The sequence below is a fragment of the Leuresthes tenuis genome, unplaced genomic scaffold (assembly GCF_036924035.1).
Source record: "Leuresthes tenuis unplaced genomic scaffold, fLeuTen1.0.hap1 SCAF_19, whole genome shotgun sequence".
NCBI classification, from domain to species: Eukaryota; Metazoa; Chordata; class Actinopteri; order Atheriniformes; family Atherinopsidae; genus Leuresthes; species Leuresthes tenuis.
In genome coordinates, this window is record NW_027325373.1 from 16,767,906 (window position 1) to 16,785,361 (window position 17,456).

The 17,456-nt window shown below is 40.5% G+C and overlaps 1 protein-coding gene across 1 annotated transcript in view; it reads left to right on the forward strand.

The window, feature by feature from the left end:
* The first annotated feature begins 8,654 nt into the window (after positions 1–8,654).
* Positions 8,655–17,456, forward strand: part of ntng2b (netrin g2b) — a 76,128-nt gene continuing 67,326 nt past the window's right edge. Inside the window, 4 exon segments of the mRNA XM_072372192.1 lie at positions 8,655–9,282; positions 10,468–10,957; positions 10,959–10,995; positions 10,997–11,227. Of these exon segments, the coding sequence (XP_072228293.1) occupies positions 10,929–10,957; positions 10,959–10,995; positions 10,997–11,227 (297 nt within the window). The 5' untranslated portion in view covers positions 8,655–9,282; positions 10,468–10,928.

Genomic DNA, 17,456 nt, shown 5'->3' on the forward strand with positions numbered 1-17,456 from the left:
GTCAGCATGGCGGAAGAACCTCTGGGTGGGAGGAGGGCGAGGTTGTTTGAGCAAATCAATGAGACGAAAAGCTCGTATTGATCCTGCTGAATTTATCCTCACAATGTCAACAAGAAGCGTCAGTCTTGAGAAGAGACTGTGCCCTGTTTGCCCTGAGAGCAGCAAGATAAATCTCATTCCCTCTTCTACAGCACATTTAATGAAGGATATAATGGTGGGAGTAGGCTGAACAACTGTTAAAAGACCATTCTGGTTAACAGACTGTAAATCTTTTATCTTCCTTAAGACCTGACTTTTAGATGCTGCAAAACCTTGTTATAAATCCAAAATGGTACTAGCACAAGGCAAATAACATGTTCATCCTTTGATTATCAGAAACTTTGAGGCTGCATATTTCTAATTTAGCTACATTTATGCTGAAGAGCAAAATTACTTAACTACATGCTGATATAGCGACTGTTAATGCAAATCAATAAACAGCACTGTTGAAGGGAACAAGTCAATAAAAGCTCAAAATGTTAAATCAGGATTTCATCAACCTTGGCTGATATGAATACAAGATAAAATAGACATGTCAGATTTAATTCCCATGACCTTGTGGGTGCTTCAAGAGATTACTGCACCTATAACCTCTAAGATGAGAAACCTTGCTTTATAGGGGTACTACTGCTTTTACAAGTCCAAGTCAACAAAATGTTCTACCCGTCCAGAGAAAAAAGGTAGTTTAATTCTATAACTGTGGAGGAGCAACAAAAAACCAGGTGATTATGACATCAGTGTCGACCTGGACATCAAGATGACATATTTCTACAAGGCTGCATTACAAACTGCAGAGTGGAATTTGAAAGTAGCTTTCTTTACTAGGCAGACTGGTTGTTCCACAGGGGACATTTTACAGACATTTTGCAGAATTAACTTTGGAGAATTACACATAACATAAATAAAAAATCCGGATTGGGACACAGTTGTAAGGGATTTTCATTCTCAGTGTGTTTTTTTTTTGGTTAAACAAAAGTTAAAAGGGTAGTTATCAGTTTGGTTTAGCTTCCGCAAGGAAGCGTTCAATCCAAGCACCTGAATTTATCAGATGATTTACACAGTGATATGCAAATTCCATTTGCTGTCCAGTTAGACATTTTCATCAGCATCTTTGTGTTAAATGATTATTCTTCCTCATTATAAGATGTTTTATTTCCTTCGATTTCACAGCAGTCATCATTATGCACAGTCCTTAACTGTGAATCTTCAGACAATTAACTGCTCTGCTCAGTCGAACATCAAGTAGAATTTGAACAGCAGGGCTGGCAGAGGAAACTGATTCAGATGTAAACAAATGACTGAGTACAATAGTGCAAAAGATAGATTGCACACTGAAATCAACATGTCCCTACAGAAAACACCATAGCAATATACAAACATGTTTACAGAACATCCACAAATAACTGTAAAATCCATACTGAGAAATTCCTTTATCCACATGTGTAAAACGTGAGCGTGAGGGTGAAAAAGCAAGCTCACCGCTGAATGAGTCAGTGAACAATTAACACTAATTCGCCAGATGCATGAGTGAGTAAGTGGACAGTGTGAGTGTTTGAGTGGCTGCGTTTGTCAATGTAGGTGAGATGTTGGCATCGCAGAACACTGGTGACAGTGAGCACAACTTTATATTTGAAGACATGATAGATAGGTGAGCAAATGAGTGAGTAAGGGGTGATGAAGGTGTGAAAGACTGACTGATCCATTGAGTAAGAGGGTGAGTGAGAGGTTGGCTTTGAAAGTGTAACCTGCAGTGGCGACAAACACTCGCGATGTTGAGGAGCGAAGAGAAGAGTGTGTGTGGCTGTGTGTGGCTGTGTTTGTCTGCGTGTGAAAGGCACCTCCTGCGCTCCTCATCGATCACATCACACGGAAACAGAGAGGTAGTTCAGTCATGCAGCGGCTGGCGAGCAGAAAAGAGGCCGCTTCCTTACAGGACCTACACAAATACGCACAAATGTAGCACATTTTATACATGGATTCACATCCACAGCAGAGTGTTTCCTCTGTTGGCCCAGTGTGGGGCAGGACACCAACTGGGCCCTCCACAAATGCTGTTAATCTTAGAGTCGGCTGCTTGTCCTCCCTCATTACAAAGTGACTGATATTTAATGCAGAGGGATGAGCCTGCGAGTGTTATTTATGCTTATTGCAGCACCTCTTCTGTATTCATAACCACTCTATCCCATCAGACTTCTTGGAAAGAAAACCACCATAGAGGTGAACCTAAAGCTATTATAGTTTATGGTGGAAGTGTAAAAAGTCTAACTACTTAATATACAGGTAGAGAAACTGTTTGTGCTAATACCTTTTTGAAGGTGATCAGGTAAAAGGGTTAGATGTGGTTTGTGGGAATGAGGTGACATGTGCCTCCATTTTGGGGTCACTGATTCCCTGGTGGACAGACACCTGATGTAAGTGAAAAGAGCATTGTTCCCAGGGTAGGACCACTAACTAAGAGTTGCTAGGAAACCATTATTGGTGTGTGTATACTTTGTGTGAATGTCTGTTCCTTCTCCAGAGGACCCATCTGGTTGTTTGAAAAACATGTTCATAATGACAGGTGTACTGTAGTCTGAAGGCACATATGGGGCTCACTGGAAAATAAAAATCTAAACTTTAAAAATGACAACGACAAAGAACTGGAAAATAGATAAACCATTTTCAAAATGTCATAACCAAATCAACTGCTGATAGTTTGATTGGAGATTTCTATGTGGTGTGCGGGGAGCAACTAATGCTGATAACACCCTCAAATAGTTTAATGCTCCTGAACTCTTCCCTCATTGATTTTCCCTTATTTTCATTTTTGTTTTCTTCAGTCACAACCATTAAGCGACATCACTTGAGGCATTTTGCACGGATTCCTCTGAAGATTCATACTGCTCTATTTCCACGCTACATTGTTAACCTAAAAAAGCAATGGTTGGAATATATTCTAAACCTCTAAATATGTAGCCTACATTTACATAAAGAAACAGCTAACAAACTCATATCCCAAGATGTAATAGCAATAAAGAAAGTTTTTATATGTTTGGCATTTAGGTCTTCCTGTGAAGTTTGGAAATGGGACTGGTTGTATATTTATAACAACTTCCTCTTAAAATGGCCTCTTTTGAAACCAAACTCACTGCATAGTTACGTCAATTTTCTTTTCAAATTAGACACATTTTCAAATTTTTAAAGTGTTTTCTGCAGGTGACGGGTCTGGACTGCAGATAGGCCAGTTTAGTTACCAAAACCTTTATGGAGCCATGATGTGCTTGTAAACATTGTACACCTTTATTTGTGATGTCAAAGATGCACAGATGTGCAAGTTACCTATGACAAAAGCCATCAGAGATGCTGGCTTTTGAACTGAACTTTGAACTCAAGCTAGATGGTTGATCTTCCCTTTAGCTTGGCAGAGTTGGAGACCATGATTTTCACAAATGACTGGTGGGACTGGGTAGGGTCCATCTCAATTGCGACCCTGAATTGGATTAAGCGGGTAAAGAAAATAGGATGGATGGATGTTTGACATCTGCCTGTTTAACTGCCTGTGAAGACAGTTGAATTTTTCACAAATGATTTTTATTAGTGAGATTTATTTTAAATGAACTAGTGTTTTAACTTTCTTTTATTCACTGAACATGTTTTTCAGAAGTCCATAAAGGGATTTCCACAACAGAATCGTCCATTTTTCCTGCAGTTTTGACTATGCCTGAAGATCACGTCCATTAAGTATTGACGTTCAACATTTTTCCTGCACGCAGAGATTACTTTTGTCTCTGTTATGCACAATAGACAATGAAAGACAATGGACCACAAAAAGAGAACGAGAACACCCATAAAGAATCAGTGAGGATTTTGTTAGTCAACATCATGTCTTGCATTTCATTGGCTCGAGGGGATTTTAAAAGGGTCATTATAAAATAATCCAGGAACATACAGAAGAGGAGGGTTCAAACCGGAGCATGGAATATTTGTACATGCAACAGTTAATCTGAGCACAGAAACATGATTTTCAGGTGGAAGGCAGAGATTCAGGAAGGACAGCTGAATATGTGAGCATGAAAACAAGGAATCCTGCTCTAAAATGTAAAAAATATATATAATCTTGATAAAAGACAATAATATATACCCATATTTTTCATTTCTATTTCACACAATCAACTTTTTGTGCATGTGAAGACTTTTTATCAGATTGATGAGTGAATTTTTTTTTGAGTTCTCCTTTGAATATATCAAATATCTTATGGCTAAACAGCAATGGGGCTGAAACTGCAACAATATTATCATGAATCAGGTTTCTAAGAAGATGTACACATAAGATGTACATATAAACCTGTTTGTACAAACAGAGGAGTAAACTAGTGTGTGTTTGTGTGAATACCACCTAAAGCCATCTGGTCAAAGCTATTCAGGATGGATACACTGGACATAAATCATTTCTGGTCGTGTACTTCCTATTGGGGGCCTTCCCAAAGTTCCGAACTGATTTATGCAAGGCAGTGACTCCCGCACCAGTTGACTTTAGCGTCATCCTTTCAGCAAACAGAGAGGGGGAGAGAAAGATGAGGCCTGTCCTGAATCTTGTCCAAACTCTGCAGGCTGCCACGTTGAAGGGTATATTTTTTTTTATTATCAAGGTCTGCCAGCTAGGCTACTCTGACAGTCCTATCCTCTGCCAAAATACAAAGATGGAGAGAGAAAAGGAGAGGGGAAGTCTACAGAAAGTTAAAAGAAACAAAAAGAAAATGAGAGTCTTGTCATCTGGCTTTGCTGTCCTTTTTGCACAACTCTTCAGTTTCAGTGAGCACACTCTGGGGAGCTGAATGATTCACAGAGCAAATTTCTATGTGAACCGATTAGAGCTGAAACAAACAAAATACTGAATTACTGGGGGTTTCCAAAGGGATCATATCTTACTTTGCACTGTCACTTTGAACACTGTATGGTGAAATCCCCACTATTGTTGCAGGAAATTAATGTGACAATGTGTTGCTGTGCAGCATACTGTAATGTGTACGAGTCTATTAGCCAAGACAGGCTGTTCTATTGTTATTGATGCTCTTATTTAGGTAGGCATAATTGAATTCCAAAATACAATATCGTTCATTCATCATGTTGATGGTTGACATTTCTATCAGACTATTGATGCACAGTCAAGTGAATTTTGTTTGTGTAAAATCATACACAGATGTAGAAAATATGCTACATTTGATCAGAATATTTGTTAAAGCACAGAGCAGTGAATCTAAGAGCCTGCCCAAAAAGCAATCAGCTTCACTGTCTACACATCTAACGTGTAGCCATTTGTGGAGCACATTTTCAGAGCTTCGTCATACCAAGTCTCGTTTTAGGCATGGCTGTTGCTGTCCGACCATGGCTGAACTTCTGATTTCAATCAAACACACCAAGCAAGCGAGGAAAAAAACACGAGGATTTGCTACACAAGGTTTCAAATTCGAAATAGTAAAAACTGAAGACCTTTAGAAGTCTGGTGTTGAAGGTGATTGATGCTGAATCATTTTTCTCAGCCTCTGACAAATGCTAGGTAGTTTGGGCTTTATCTTTGACTCAGAGGCTGTTTGACAAGTTCAGCTGTCCCTTTTTTTCCATTTTGGAACAATGCCAATTGCAGGCCCGTGTTTCTCTGTATCAATACCCTCTTATTGCAGTGAATGCCATATTTGCGGTGTTCTATTGATCCCTTGGGGTTCAGAGGTAGAGAGGGGGAGTCTTTCAGTCTTGCCCTAGATACAGTGGTGAGAGAAGTGGGGTCCTATCCTCTGAAACTACTCAGCAGTGCAAAAGGGTTAAAGCTCATCTTGAGGATACAAAAGGAGAAAGATGGTCTTCAAGGACATACTATTGATCCTCTTCTGTGTGTACTGCCAATGTTTCATAGACAGTTCATAATTTCCTCTCAAGTTGTATATCTCCTTCTCCCTCTCCTCCCCTGTGTCTTCTGGCCTTGTTCTTCAGTTGCCTTAAAATGTGACCGGAGGTGTGAATTTTTGTAATCCCAAAACGCCTGTCATTCACCTCTGAAGTGTGAATTAGTGTCCTGGCTCAGTATTAAATGATTACATCTGCTCCTCTGTTAGCAGCACAATGGTGTTAGTTATTTAAGTGTTTTCCAAAATTAGCTGCAGGGACCTTCAAGGTTCTTGAGAATGTTGCAGCAGTTCCCCTGCAGAGTTAATTAATTGCTCACTTAAGGCCAGGCGATATATTGAATAATTCAGTTAAAATAATATATGAGATATGTGCTTCCTCCTCTATCAAACTATACTAGGACAAGCTATGAGAAATATGAGTGACAAACTGTTGCTGTATCCTTGGTTATGCTTTTATGTGTTCGCTTTGCCAGTCAAACATACTTGAATGATCACAGAAACAACTGTAAACACTGAAAAGTTTTTATTTAGTTTCATCGTTTTGGAAAGAGTTTGGTTTTAGGAAATTTTGACACTGAACTGACCACCGTGCAGTGTAAAGTTTTGGAAAATGCTGTCCAAACTAAGAGTCGGAGCATCCAGCAAAAAAGCGTGCAATGTTACGGAAGAGCTGATTCTGAGCTGAAATATTCTGCAACCATACAATTTTAATTCATTCTCAGGAACTTTAATAGACAGACTACAGTAAGCGACTGGCTTGTGAACATAGTGGAGCATTGGAAGAAATCAATGCTGTCCATGTGCTCAAACCAATTCCAATAGACACTCAGCTGTGCTGACACTTCTCATGCATGGGCATGTAATCCTTAAATCGGGGATTCTCCTACAAAGTCACTTCTCAAACAAGTGTCCATGTTGTTATTTTGCTCCTTCTCTTCTATGTCTGGCATTTTGTTTTTCAGAATGGAGCTTAATCCAGACATGTGCAGAGTTGATGCTTAATCTGCACAGCAAGAAATATTTGGACTGCATATGGTCAGTCGCATAGGGACCTGGTGAACCCCCAGGGACTGGTGAGAATGATGAAAGTTATGTCACACAGGCCTTGCAGCTGAGTGGATGCACAAACCATTCATTTTAATAGCCTTTTAAAGGTATACTAAGTGGTTACTGTTTGTACATAACATTTCAAACTTGGTCTCTCCTCCATGACATTGCAACATAACAGCACTTTTTAAGGAAATGAGACAGAAAGTCAGTTGAATCCCAATCAGAGAACATAGCAATAGATCACTGCACTACAGTTAAATTCTAAAACATGAATAAACAACAATAAAGCACATCATAGCAATCTTGTGGGAATGTGCAATATCATCAGATTTTAATGTAAAAGCGTAGGGCTCTGTTGCTGGAGTGTGAATGCATGTCTGACCTCTATAATCCTAATGCCCATACATTGTCATTAGCTGGTGTCTAGAGATTTATTTTATACCCAAAGGTTTAATATAATAAAAAAAAAGAAATACAACAGAAAGGAGGTGTCTAACCAGAAAAATACAACACTGCACACTTTTAATGGTCAATAAGAGAAGACTGAGAGAGATAACTGTCTATATTTTCAAAGGAAACATTCTGCTTTGTCTGCCTTTAATGTCTTAAGAGATTGAAAGAAAGAAAGAAAAAAAAAGTTCTCATTGAGAGTTTAAAATGAGTTTACACTTTACATTTCCAAATGAATGGCAAAGGTGCACCATATGTATGTGTAAACAAGCAACTGTTTGTTGACAAGTTAATTTTGGGTTCACAACTGGTTTCCGCTGCTTCCAGGTGACAAAGAAAATATTCTGCTATTGCTATTTTGTAAACTGTACATTTAGCATTTACCAGGGAAGCCCAAAGTAAAGACACAGTTGAGCTGCATTATGCAAAGGTACGGCATTTGGTGCTTTTAAAGCTTGAATTATTTTAGAAACTAAAAGTTAAAATACTCAAATCTCCATTGTGTTAATTGTTACCCTTTTAAGCAAATGTAAATCCACTTTGTCGACTAGTTACTGTTGACCTTTGTAGAGGAATATACTGTGTTTAAACACATAGCTTTGTGCTACGGTGGTTTTGGTCTCACCCTATGATTACATAAGGGACTGGGGACGAGATGAACAAGTGAATTATCATGTCAATCCATGGGTTATGAAAGAGAAGACATTTTAATAACAGAAATCGGCTAAAACTTACAATTAATGCGTTGTATGTGGCTTACTTTGCATGAAAAGTCTAGTTTCATATCAGCATCACGGACAGCGCACCACTGCTGCAGGAGAGAGGGACTACAGTTCAGATCTTGCATTATACATTATGCAGAGGTGTATTACATTTAGCGCAGTTTAAAAGTCAGCAAAAAAGTTAAGATCTTTACAAATGCTGCGGAACTTAATCTTAGAACGAAATTTAAGGTGATATTGTGGGTTAGAGTCAGTGATAAATAATTGAATAAAGTGGGATAAGATCAGCATCCACCCGCACCGCTGTGTCACTGAGTCCGCTTACTGAAAGAATATATGTTTTGATGCAGGGATAGCTGTGAATTCATCCTCCATGTAAACAGGGTGTACAGGTCTCTTTTATCCACATCTGGTCGGATAATGTTGAGGGTACAGCTCGCAGTGACTCCGGTTCCTGCCCGCTGGTCCTTTAAGCTGAGCCGGTTGCAGATCGGACCTGATGGGGAACAGTTTGAAGCTGGAGCGGACATGGGAAGTTGCACCGCCCCGGTTCAGGCAGCAGGGATGGAGCAGATAAAAGCTCAGATAGTGATTGAAAGTGATGGTAAAAGGATTTAGCCTCGGTATTAACTGAGGGAGGGAGAGAGACAGAGAAACAGAGAGAGACGGAGGGAGGGGTGAAAGGAAGAGGAGGAGGGAGGGTAATATTTTCCATAAAGCCTTTTTTTCCCCTCTCTTTCTGCCCTTGAGCAACCCGGGTAAACCCAAGCTTGTAAAGTGGCAAGAAAAGGAGGAGAGGGGGGAAATGGGCGGGCACAAGCCTTTCCTCAAACTCAATATTTTATACTTTTGATACTCCTTGACGCTGGAATTCAGCCCTCTTTTCCCGGCCGTTTCCAGATCTAGGACAACGATCTACCGCGCAGCCATCCACGGTGAGATAAAAAAAAAAAAAAAAAGTATCCAGCGGATGACATAAAACAAACAGCGAGTCAGGCAGGATGATAACGGAAGTACAGTGAGGACCGCGGTGGGGAACGAGTACAGTGGATGGTCGGAGGGGATTTATTTGACCAAACAGGGGGACGTGTACGGTCTCCAGACAAAGTGCTGACCGGCCGTGCAGATGCATGTAAGAAGTAAGTGCTTTATCTGATAAAGCATCTCACAACATCATACATTTTGCGAAAGCTCTTTGAAGTCTGCAACGACTCATGTACGATATCCAGAGCACTTCAGGATAAACTGGAGTGCGTAAGGGGACCCTCAGTTTCATTTTACACTAATGAAGATGCATTAAAATGTTAATATAAATACATTTATATGGTGTGAGAGATGTTACACGGTCGAGAGCAATGCTATAGGAATTGACACACCCCTGTAAGACTGTCAGTGCCGGCGAAATCGTTTGGCGACTTCACTTGACAAGTAAACTAAGTCCGCAGGGTACGTGGGATAGGTCTACGAACTTGGCTTCCGTCACTGTGGGTTGACAGTCGGATTATAATCCACGAATCCGCAAATGAAAAAGAATCATCATATGTAATGAAAGAATCGCGGACTCAGTTTAAAATCTGCTTATAATTGAAGTGAATAATTTGGCAAGAATCTCCAGAGCAGCTTGTTTCGCTTTAAATTTATGGGATATCAAATACATGACAGGTGTGCAAGTGTAAAAGAGGATACTGAATAGGCTGAAATTGTTGGTAAACTTCCCAGAAAATGGTCTTAAATTTAAACAGTTCTTTAAGCGGCTTGACTGTGAGACTGTAATTTTCCATTTTACACAATTCCACTCAATGAAAAACAGATTTAATGGGCAATATTTATATCTTTCAATTGATTTGTCTTTCAGTGTACTTATTCACATAACATCTGTAGCCCACTCTGCAGCACCAGAGCATTTACAACTCTTGCACGCACAGGCGGCACCCGGCAGCAGCACGTGTTTTTACGCACAAGGTTATCTCACAGTGTGTGGCGCTTTTTAATGCTTTTCAATATTCAGATCTTGAAAATATATGCCAGCGAATGCATCACAAGTAAGAGGTGAGGTGAACCTAAACTTAAACTAAAAAGTTATACGTATGGCATAAAGGCATATGATTATTGTTATTATTAATAATAATTATTTATTTCTAACTTAGAAAAGTAAATCAAAGACATTTGTTGCATTATCATTAAAATCGTCACTCTACTAAATAAGAATGCATTAAACATGATATTTTCATTGACAGACATTGAATATTTAATGTGGGATAACTGATGAGGGTATAATTACAATAACTTTGACTTTTTCTATATTTGTTCCCATGTCGCTCCAGGACAATCAGAAGAGCTCGGTCAGTATAAAATGTCCAATGGATCTACCTGAAGACGCAGCAACTTTTCCTTCACCCTCCCCAACAAGCACCACTGTTCCCATGCAGGACACCGCTCTCTGAGACATGGATCCGCGTGAACATTCTCTACCAAACTCCCTTCAACACTATGTTAAAAGCGTATGCCGAGATTAATCTCTGTAACAGTATCCGCCTCTCCACCCATCGCCAATCTTCCTCAGGAAATCAGCCGTCCAAACAAGAAAGTGTCCCTCTCTCGGTTCTCCTGGGACCGTCAATATTTGTCAGACGACACTAAGCGAAAGCTGCAGATACAGTGGTCTGCTTTCTGTCTGAGGAATTTATAAAAGCCAGGAGGCGAGCTGAGTCAATTTACCTGTACCTTTCGATTTAAAGTCTCATGGTGATAGGGATGTTCATTATTTCTTTATGATCACCGCTCCATGCGCTTTTCCTCTCCTGTGAGCTCGGTGGCCCCCTCACCCTGTGCCGGACTCCTCTCAATATACCCACCCAACCTGCCATGCTCCTCCAGGCCGTGTTGCTGCTGCTGCTGCGCTGCTTGGCCTCAACTTTGGCCCAATACGAACTCTGCAAGTCCCTGGTTAGCACGGACGAGGGCTCGGTGTGGGAGCATTACGCGTGCCAGCCGAGTTCCGCGTCCGTGAAAGACTACATGCGGATCAAGGTAGATCCACCCGGAATCACGTGTGGAAACCCACCCGAGAGGTTCTGCACCTTGGTAAGTTAATGTCGTGAAATTTATTGCATTTCATAAGCTTTTCTTTTTAATTTTCACTAGAATGAATATATTTTAAAATGTACACAAACATGCCCTCCACACATGCAGGGAACCTTTGCTGACCTGTCAGCTATTTTCAGTACATCTACAAGATCACAGCGTTATGCAGTTAAGCTAAAGAGACAAAGTAAAAAGTAATGACCAGCAAACGGTCGCAGCAGGATTCACACTATAAAAGCCACGGGGGTCTGAAAAAGGTGAGACAGTGCAATGACTTGGCATGGATCGACCTTGCTCAGAGACGTCGGGGGTGTTATTTACATTAGCATCCGGTTTTATTTGGGCTTCTGGTGAACTTCACAGTTCCACTGATAAAATGCACATAGTGGGACCTTTCCCTTCCAAGGACACCAAAGGGCGAGCTGCAGGAAATCTCGTTAAAATGTCCGCTCAAGCAATATTTCACACACTTTGGCCTGTAGGCTTGTCCTGGCTAATGAAGGTCTAATAGTTTTAAATTAAGGGTTATAAAATCTGAATAATAAGATTGCAGTAATGCTTCTCCATATCTGCTAAGTGAAAACTTTTATATTTAAGGTTTGACTCGTGATCTGATTCATTATGTGTGTGACACAAGTTTGTGCTCTTGATGATGAGCCCTCTGTCACTGATTACCCACTCACTGAGAAAACCAGCGCAGAAGCTGACAGACTTGTTTCAACAACTGTGAGTGAAATTCGCACAAAAAGTGTCCCAACAGGAGTTTATCACATCATACAATCATGACATTCTGTTAATTATTGTGTGTCTTCACATTCTTAGTGGGTGGAGATGTTCTACTTTAAGACAAATTTTACAAATGACCCTCTGCCCCCTTGGCTCTCCATCCAGTCACAAAGATTAATAACAAGCTTGCTGGGTCATTTGAGTAAGGAAGGATATTGTGGTCCTTGGATACCTAATGGTTAATGATTTGTTTAGTAGCGGAAATCCCTGCTGTCCTGAGTGAAACCTCTTTGCTGACTTCTCTTAAGAGGGGAGATGGACAGGAGTAAGGCAAGAGGTGAGGAGGAATGCTCGGTGCCATAACGTATTGACGTGTGCCCCCTAATGGCTCCGTCCTGGAAACTTCTATAACTATGTTTCTGAGTGAGCAATGATGAAATATTGATGGGCTCCTTAATGGGCTTCCTTACGAGGGTTGGCCAGCGACGGTCCATCCGAAGGATCTAGAGTGTACTGCACGGCTGATGAGACAGAAAGAAAGGTGTGTGTGAGGGACGGGGGTTGGGGGGGAAGGAAGAAGTCTGGTCTTAGTCAGCACTTTCAGATCAGACAGGGTCTATATAGTGGAAAGTTCTAGTTCTTGTCGGGTCATTTGTGGCTGTGGGGATTTTACCAGGCCTGAAAGTGCACTTGCTGGGGATTAAGAGGGTAAAGTCTACTCAAGGAGTAAGTAACATCAGACATCAGCTTTAAATTCCAGCACAATTACATCGCAATAATTATGGACTCTTTCATGATGCTCAGTATCAACTCATTGAACATCTACAAATCTTTTTCCTCCAAACGCTTGCAAATCGAAAATCGAGTCTGTTCGATCCCCTCTGTTTGCCTTAGACATTGCCGTTGGATATTGGTGGAGGCTTACTGATATACAGATCATTTATTTTCAGGCAAGCAGCATTTTCTTCCCTTCTATTCTTGCTCCCAGATTTGGCAGCTTTACAGAACAACTAGTGTCTTATCTAATTGGTGTACATTTACATTCACTCATTCAGCAGTCCCACAAGTCAAGAGAAAGTCACGGCACTTAAAAAAAAAGACTGCATCACCCAATGCGCAAAGCTGCTCATCCTTAATAAGACTTGAGACAGGCTGCGGAAGATACTAAATAATTTTTCCTCCCATCTCTCCCTCTACAGTTTGCGCACTACAGTGTTACAACACACTATGAGAGAATTAACTTTTTTTTTGGGAGGGGGGGGTTGAAGCATACTGTAGCTTCCCCACTTTTACTGATTTACAGTAGCTTTTTTACTCGCTCCATCTCCACAGGGAGGCATTTTTTCTACTCTATTTATCTCCCTTGTTTCCTGGGAATGTAGCATCCTTTCTCCACCGCCAAGCAGGCTGGCATGTTGGCTTCTTTCAACGTCCCAGCATTGTGACAAAGATGCTACTGTTGCCTTTGCTGTGTGAGAAGGTTCACTTGTTTCTTTGTAGTTTTTCTGTATGTCTTCTATAGAGTTGTAGCTTGCTGTTGAGTTTGATAGAGTCAGGGGGTTTTGGGGGGTGCTAATGATGAAGGAAAGGTGAGGAAGATCCGAGCTTAGCTAAGCAGAAAGATGAAATCAGACATCAGTCCCACAGTAGTACACACACTGTGGATATAAAAATGCTGTACACAAATAGATCTCAATGTGTTGTTTGTTATTTTGGTTTTTGGTTATGAACCAAAACCTTCAATCAACCATCTCCCCCCGGGCTGAGAACAGAAAGCAGGCAATCGCAAATGGGAGCATGCATGAAAACTGGAAAATACAGTTTGTAGTGATGCTAACAAGGACCAACAGGGGTGTGTGAAACATGTGCACGAGTTAGCTGACAGTGCACATTGGTATGTCTAAGAAAGAGGCAAAAAAAAAAACAAAGAAAAGACATACCTTTCTGTTCCACAACACATTTGCCCATTTTAGAAGGTGGAAATCAGCCAGCTCTAAAAATAGACATGAGAAGAGAGAGAAGCAGCGCAGCAGCGGAAGGGGAGCATGCAGGAAGGGTAGGAAGATGGCAGCTGGTAGTGTGGATCACTGCATCTCAGACTGGGCCTATGGCCATACTTCATGCTCCCTGCTTTAGTCCAGCCTTGCCAGACTGGGCTGGCCTGCCCTGTTCTGCCCAGCAGTGGGCCATCAAGGCCAAGCAAAAGGGCCACTCAAATCCAGCAGTGGGCCATTCTTGATGCACCTCTTTGGGGTATAAGATAGCCTTGTGGCCAGTGTCCTAATAAAACAGTGTTGGAGGTGGACCTGGACACATTGTGAGGAGGTTTAATAGTGTAGGGCATAATTAACGAAGGGAACAGATAGCTTCTGAGAGCGACAGGGAGAGTGACTGTACAAACAAGGGAGGTGGGGGAGATTGTAGTGATGTAATGGTGTGGCTTGCTTCCCCATAAGTACAAAGCTAAAAGTGATCAGAGAGTGTTTAGATGTGTTAGCAGAACAGGAGGATAGTTTTAAGTGAGATTTATCTTTCACTGAGGTAATACTTAGAGGGATTGGCTGCAAGAGCTTAGATGGCCTGAGGTGGACTTAGCACACCACCTTGTCTCACCAATCAGGATCTCAGGACTGATGGTTGTTTGGAGAGTAGAAACCATGTGTATAGAAGCCACACAGCAGACATTTGTGCATCTGTGTGTAGAAAGGTTTGAGCAGCCACAACAAATTGGCGATAATCCATCCATTTTCAGTACCTGTTTAAAACAACTCAGGGTCGTGGGTGGGGGGCTGGAGCCTATCCCAGCTGTCATTGGGTGAGACACAGGGTACTCCCTGGACAGTTTGCCAGTCCATCACAGGGCCAAGTTGGTGATAATTTACAAGGAAATGAATCAACCTGCTTATTTTATTCACTCTAGTTTATGTTTAATAAAAAAAAAAATAGAAACATGACAGAAGAAAGTGCAAGGTTTCTCAAGAAGTTGCAGAGTATCGAGCAAAAGAAACACAGGATGAATTCTTACTATATAAAGTATTTGAAAACCTGATTAAAATTTACCTTGCTCATCAAAATTCTTAAACATTGTTATTTATTCATTGTTCATCCATGGTGCATAGAAACAACAGAAGCTAAACTATTTTCTTTCTGTTTCAAAAAGCCTTTAAATCAACAGAATATGCATGTTTTCCAACAGAATTCCTTGTAAAAGCATACTGGCTACATGCATATTTGCTTTCTTACTTTCAGTTTGATTCAAAGACAGGATGTGTTTAATATGATTTTAGATGACGTGAGAGACTCGCAGTTTTTGAAGTATGTTTACGAATATAAGAGGAACTTGGTTGATGTATACCAGAATGGTTGGATAAGTCACGTAACATGGTTGTTATTCACATAAAAGTCTGGTTGTACATTTTGTTCAAAAACATCTTTTTAAGCATATAAAGGCTTTTGTGGCTTGAGAGGGATTGTCGTTAATGAACTTTAGGTACCAGATTTTACCAGCGGTACCAGAGGAGATAATCTCTCTTGTTCTATTGTGTTACTTTTGAATCAGTAATCAGCCTGTTTTGAATCTTACATTCTAAAGATTGCAAAGCTAAGTAAGTGGTGTCCTCTTAAGAAGTAAATAATAGGCTCCGTAGTACAATGAACATGTAAGCCATCTTAAAGCCCAAATTATTTTCCTGCTCTTCTGTCTCTTTTTTTAAATCCACATCTGTGATTGATTTAGATTTAATAATATAAATAAATAAAGAATAACATTTTCCTTGAATTCACTTCTTGAGTGCACTCTGAGAAAACTATAACTTTGCCCATAAAGTGTGTCTGTTGTACCTGAATTCTAAGAGAAGTCATAATATAATTCGTCCAGGTCCAACTGTCTTGACTTGAAAAGGACGAGCTCAGCTGCTGCTTTGGAGCAGCATGATGTCTCTGCTCTGTCCTTTCCTCCTCCAGCACAATCACACATGCCTACAGTAAACATTTCTGTTTTTCTTGCACAGACACACACACAGCGAAAACAACACCTCCCCACGCAAACACACACCTAAGACACATTTACACTCACCCACTGCCGTTTTGTACCCAGGAAGGCATTTTACAGGAAACGGATACACACTTTTTCAGGCGATTGAAGCAAAATCTAGATTGTTTATTAATTCAGTGCATGTTACACTTACACTGTTCCAGTGACCTGGAAAGGTTTTGGCACACCCAGGTCATTATTTTTGTTACTTTAGACAACGACCTGAGTGAAAGAGAATATGATGTCCAAAAGGTATAAAAGACATTAAAGGTGAAACCTTTCTTTAGAATTTTATGCAAGATTACCTTTTCTCCTCTTATAGTACAAAGATGTGGATAAGGGCCTGAAGCAAAACTTTGATCATCCTGCCAGGCTACCTCTTACTGAGGCCTAATTTGGCAACTGCAGCAGTTTGTAAATATTTTTTACAGCCAGCTAAGAGACTTTCCACTTAAGAGCAAAAAAATAGCTTGTAGTCTCGTAAGATTCCTCAGCAATATTGCATAAACCTCTGTTAAGGTCTGTTCACACATTTTTGATAATGTTTAGGACCAAGGCTGAACCTTTAGAATGGATCTTTTAGGGTATTCCGTTGTGGATTTTGAGTAGTTTTAATGTTATTCATACTGGTGGAAAAACCATATTTATCTGAGCCTCAGCCCGTTTAGAGACTGTGTGGTGTTTGTTCCCAGAATTTGTTGGTATTTTACTGAATCGATTCACTCCTCCACTAGTGAAATATTCACTTTACCACTGGCTGGAACACAAGCCCAAAACATGATCAATCCAACTCTGTGCTTAATAGTCATAAGGATTTTTTTTTACCTTTTCAGTGCAGCCTTAATGTTCATCATCCAACAGGACTTGCTTTTAAAATGCATCGGCCTTGTTTGGATGTTTGTTTGCAAACCCCCAATGCTTATGTTTGTGGTGATCAAGGTCTTTCTGACCTCAACTTAGCCTCCATCAGTCGTGTGCCATTTCTTAATAACATTATAATTCAAGGAAACAGCACCAAACACTTTCCGATCTGCTTACAGCTTTCTGCAGCTTTGTGAGCATTCATTTTCATAACTTTCAGAGTGCTTTGCAGTTGTTAGGAGGAGCCCATGGCCTCAGGTCGCTGGAACAAGGTCGAAGGAGTCTGTGTTTCTGTCACGCTTTGACATTTGCATAGTTTCGCCTTTACCAATTCTCATATCGTGAACAAGCTATGGCCCCTACAAAACTAATTATAGTTAGTTTGGAGTGCCCATACTTTTGCATTGTGTTCGCTTTTTTTTTTTTTTTTTTATTGTACGAAAGTATTACAGTAGTGTTGCTAAAGTATTTAGAATAATGCCCATCGTTTCTCTTTCAGTGTGTAGTTCACAGAGAAGAAAATAGAAGTTTGAATAGAAGTTTGAGACTAAAAGATTCCATGTAACTGTAGGTATGTACACATCTGTCGGGCAAGACACACACAGATAA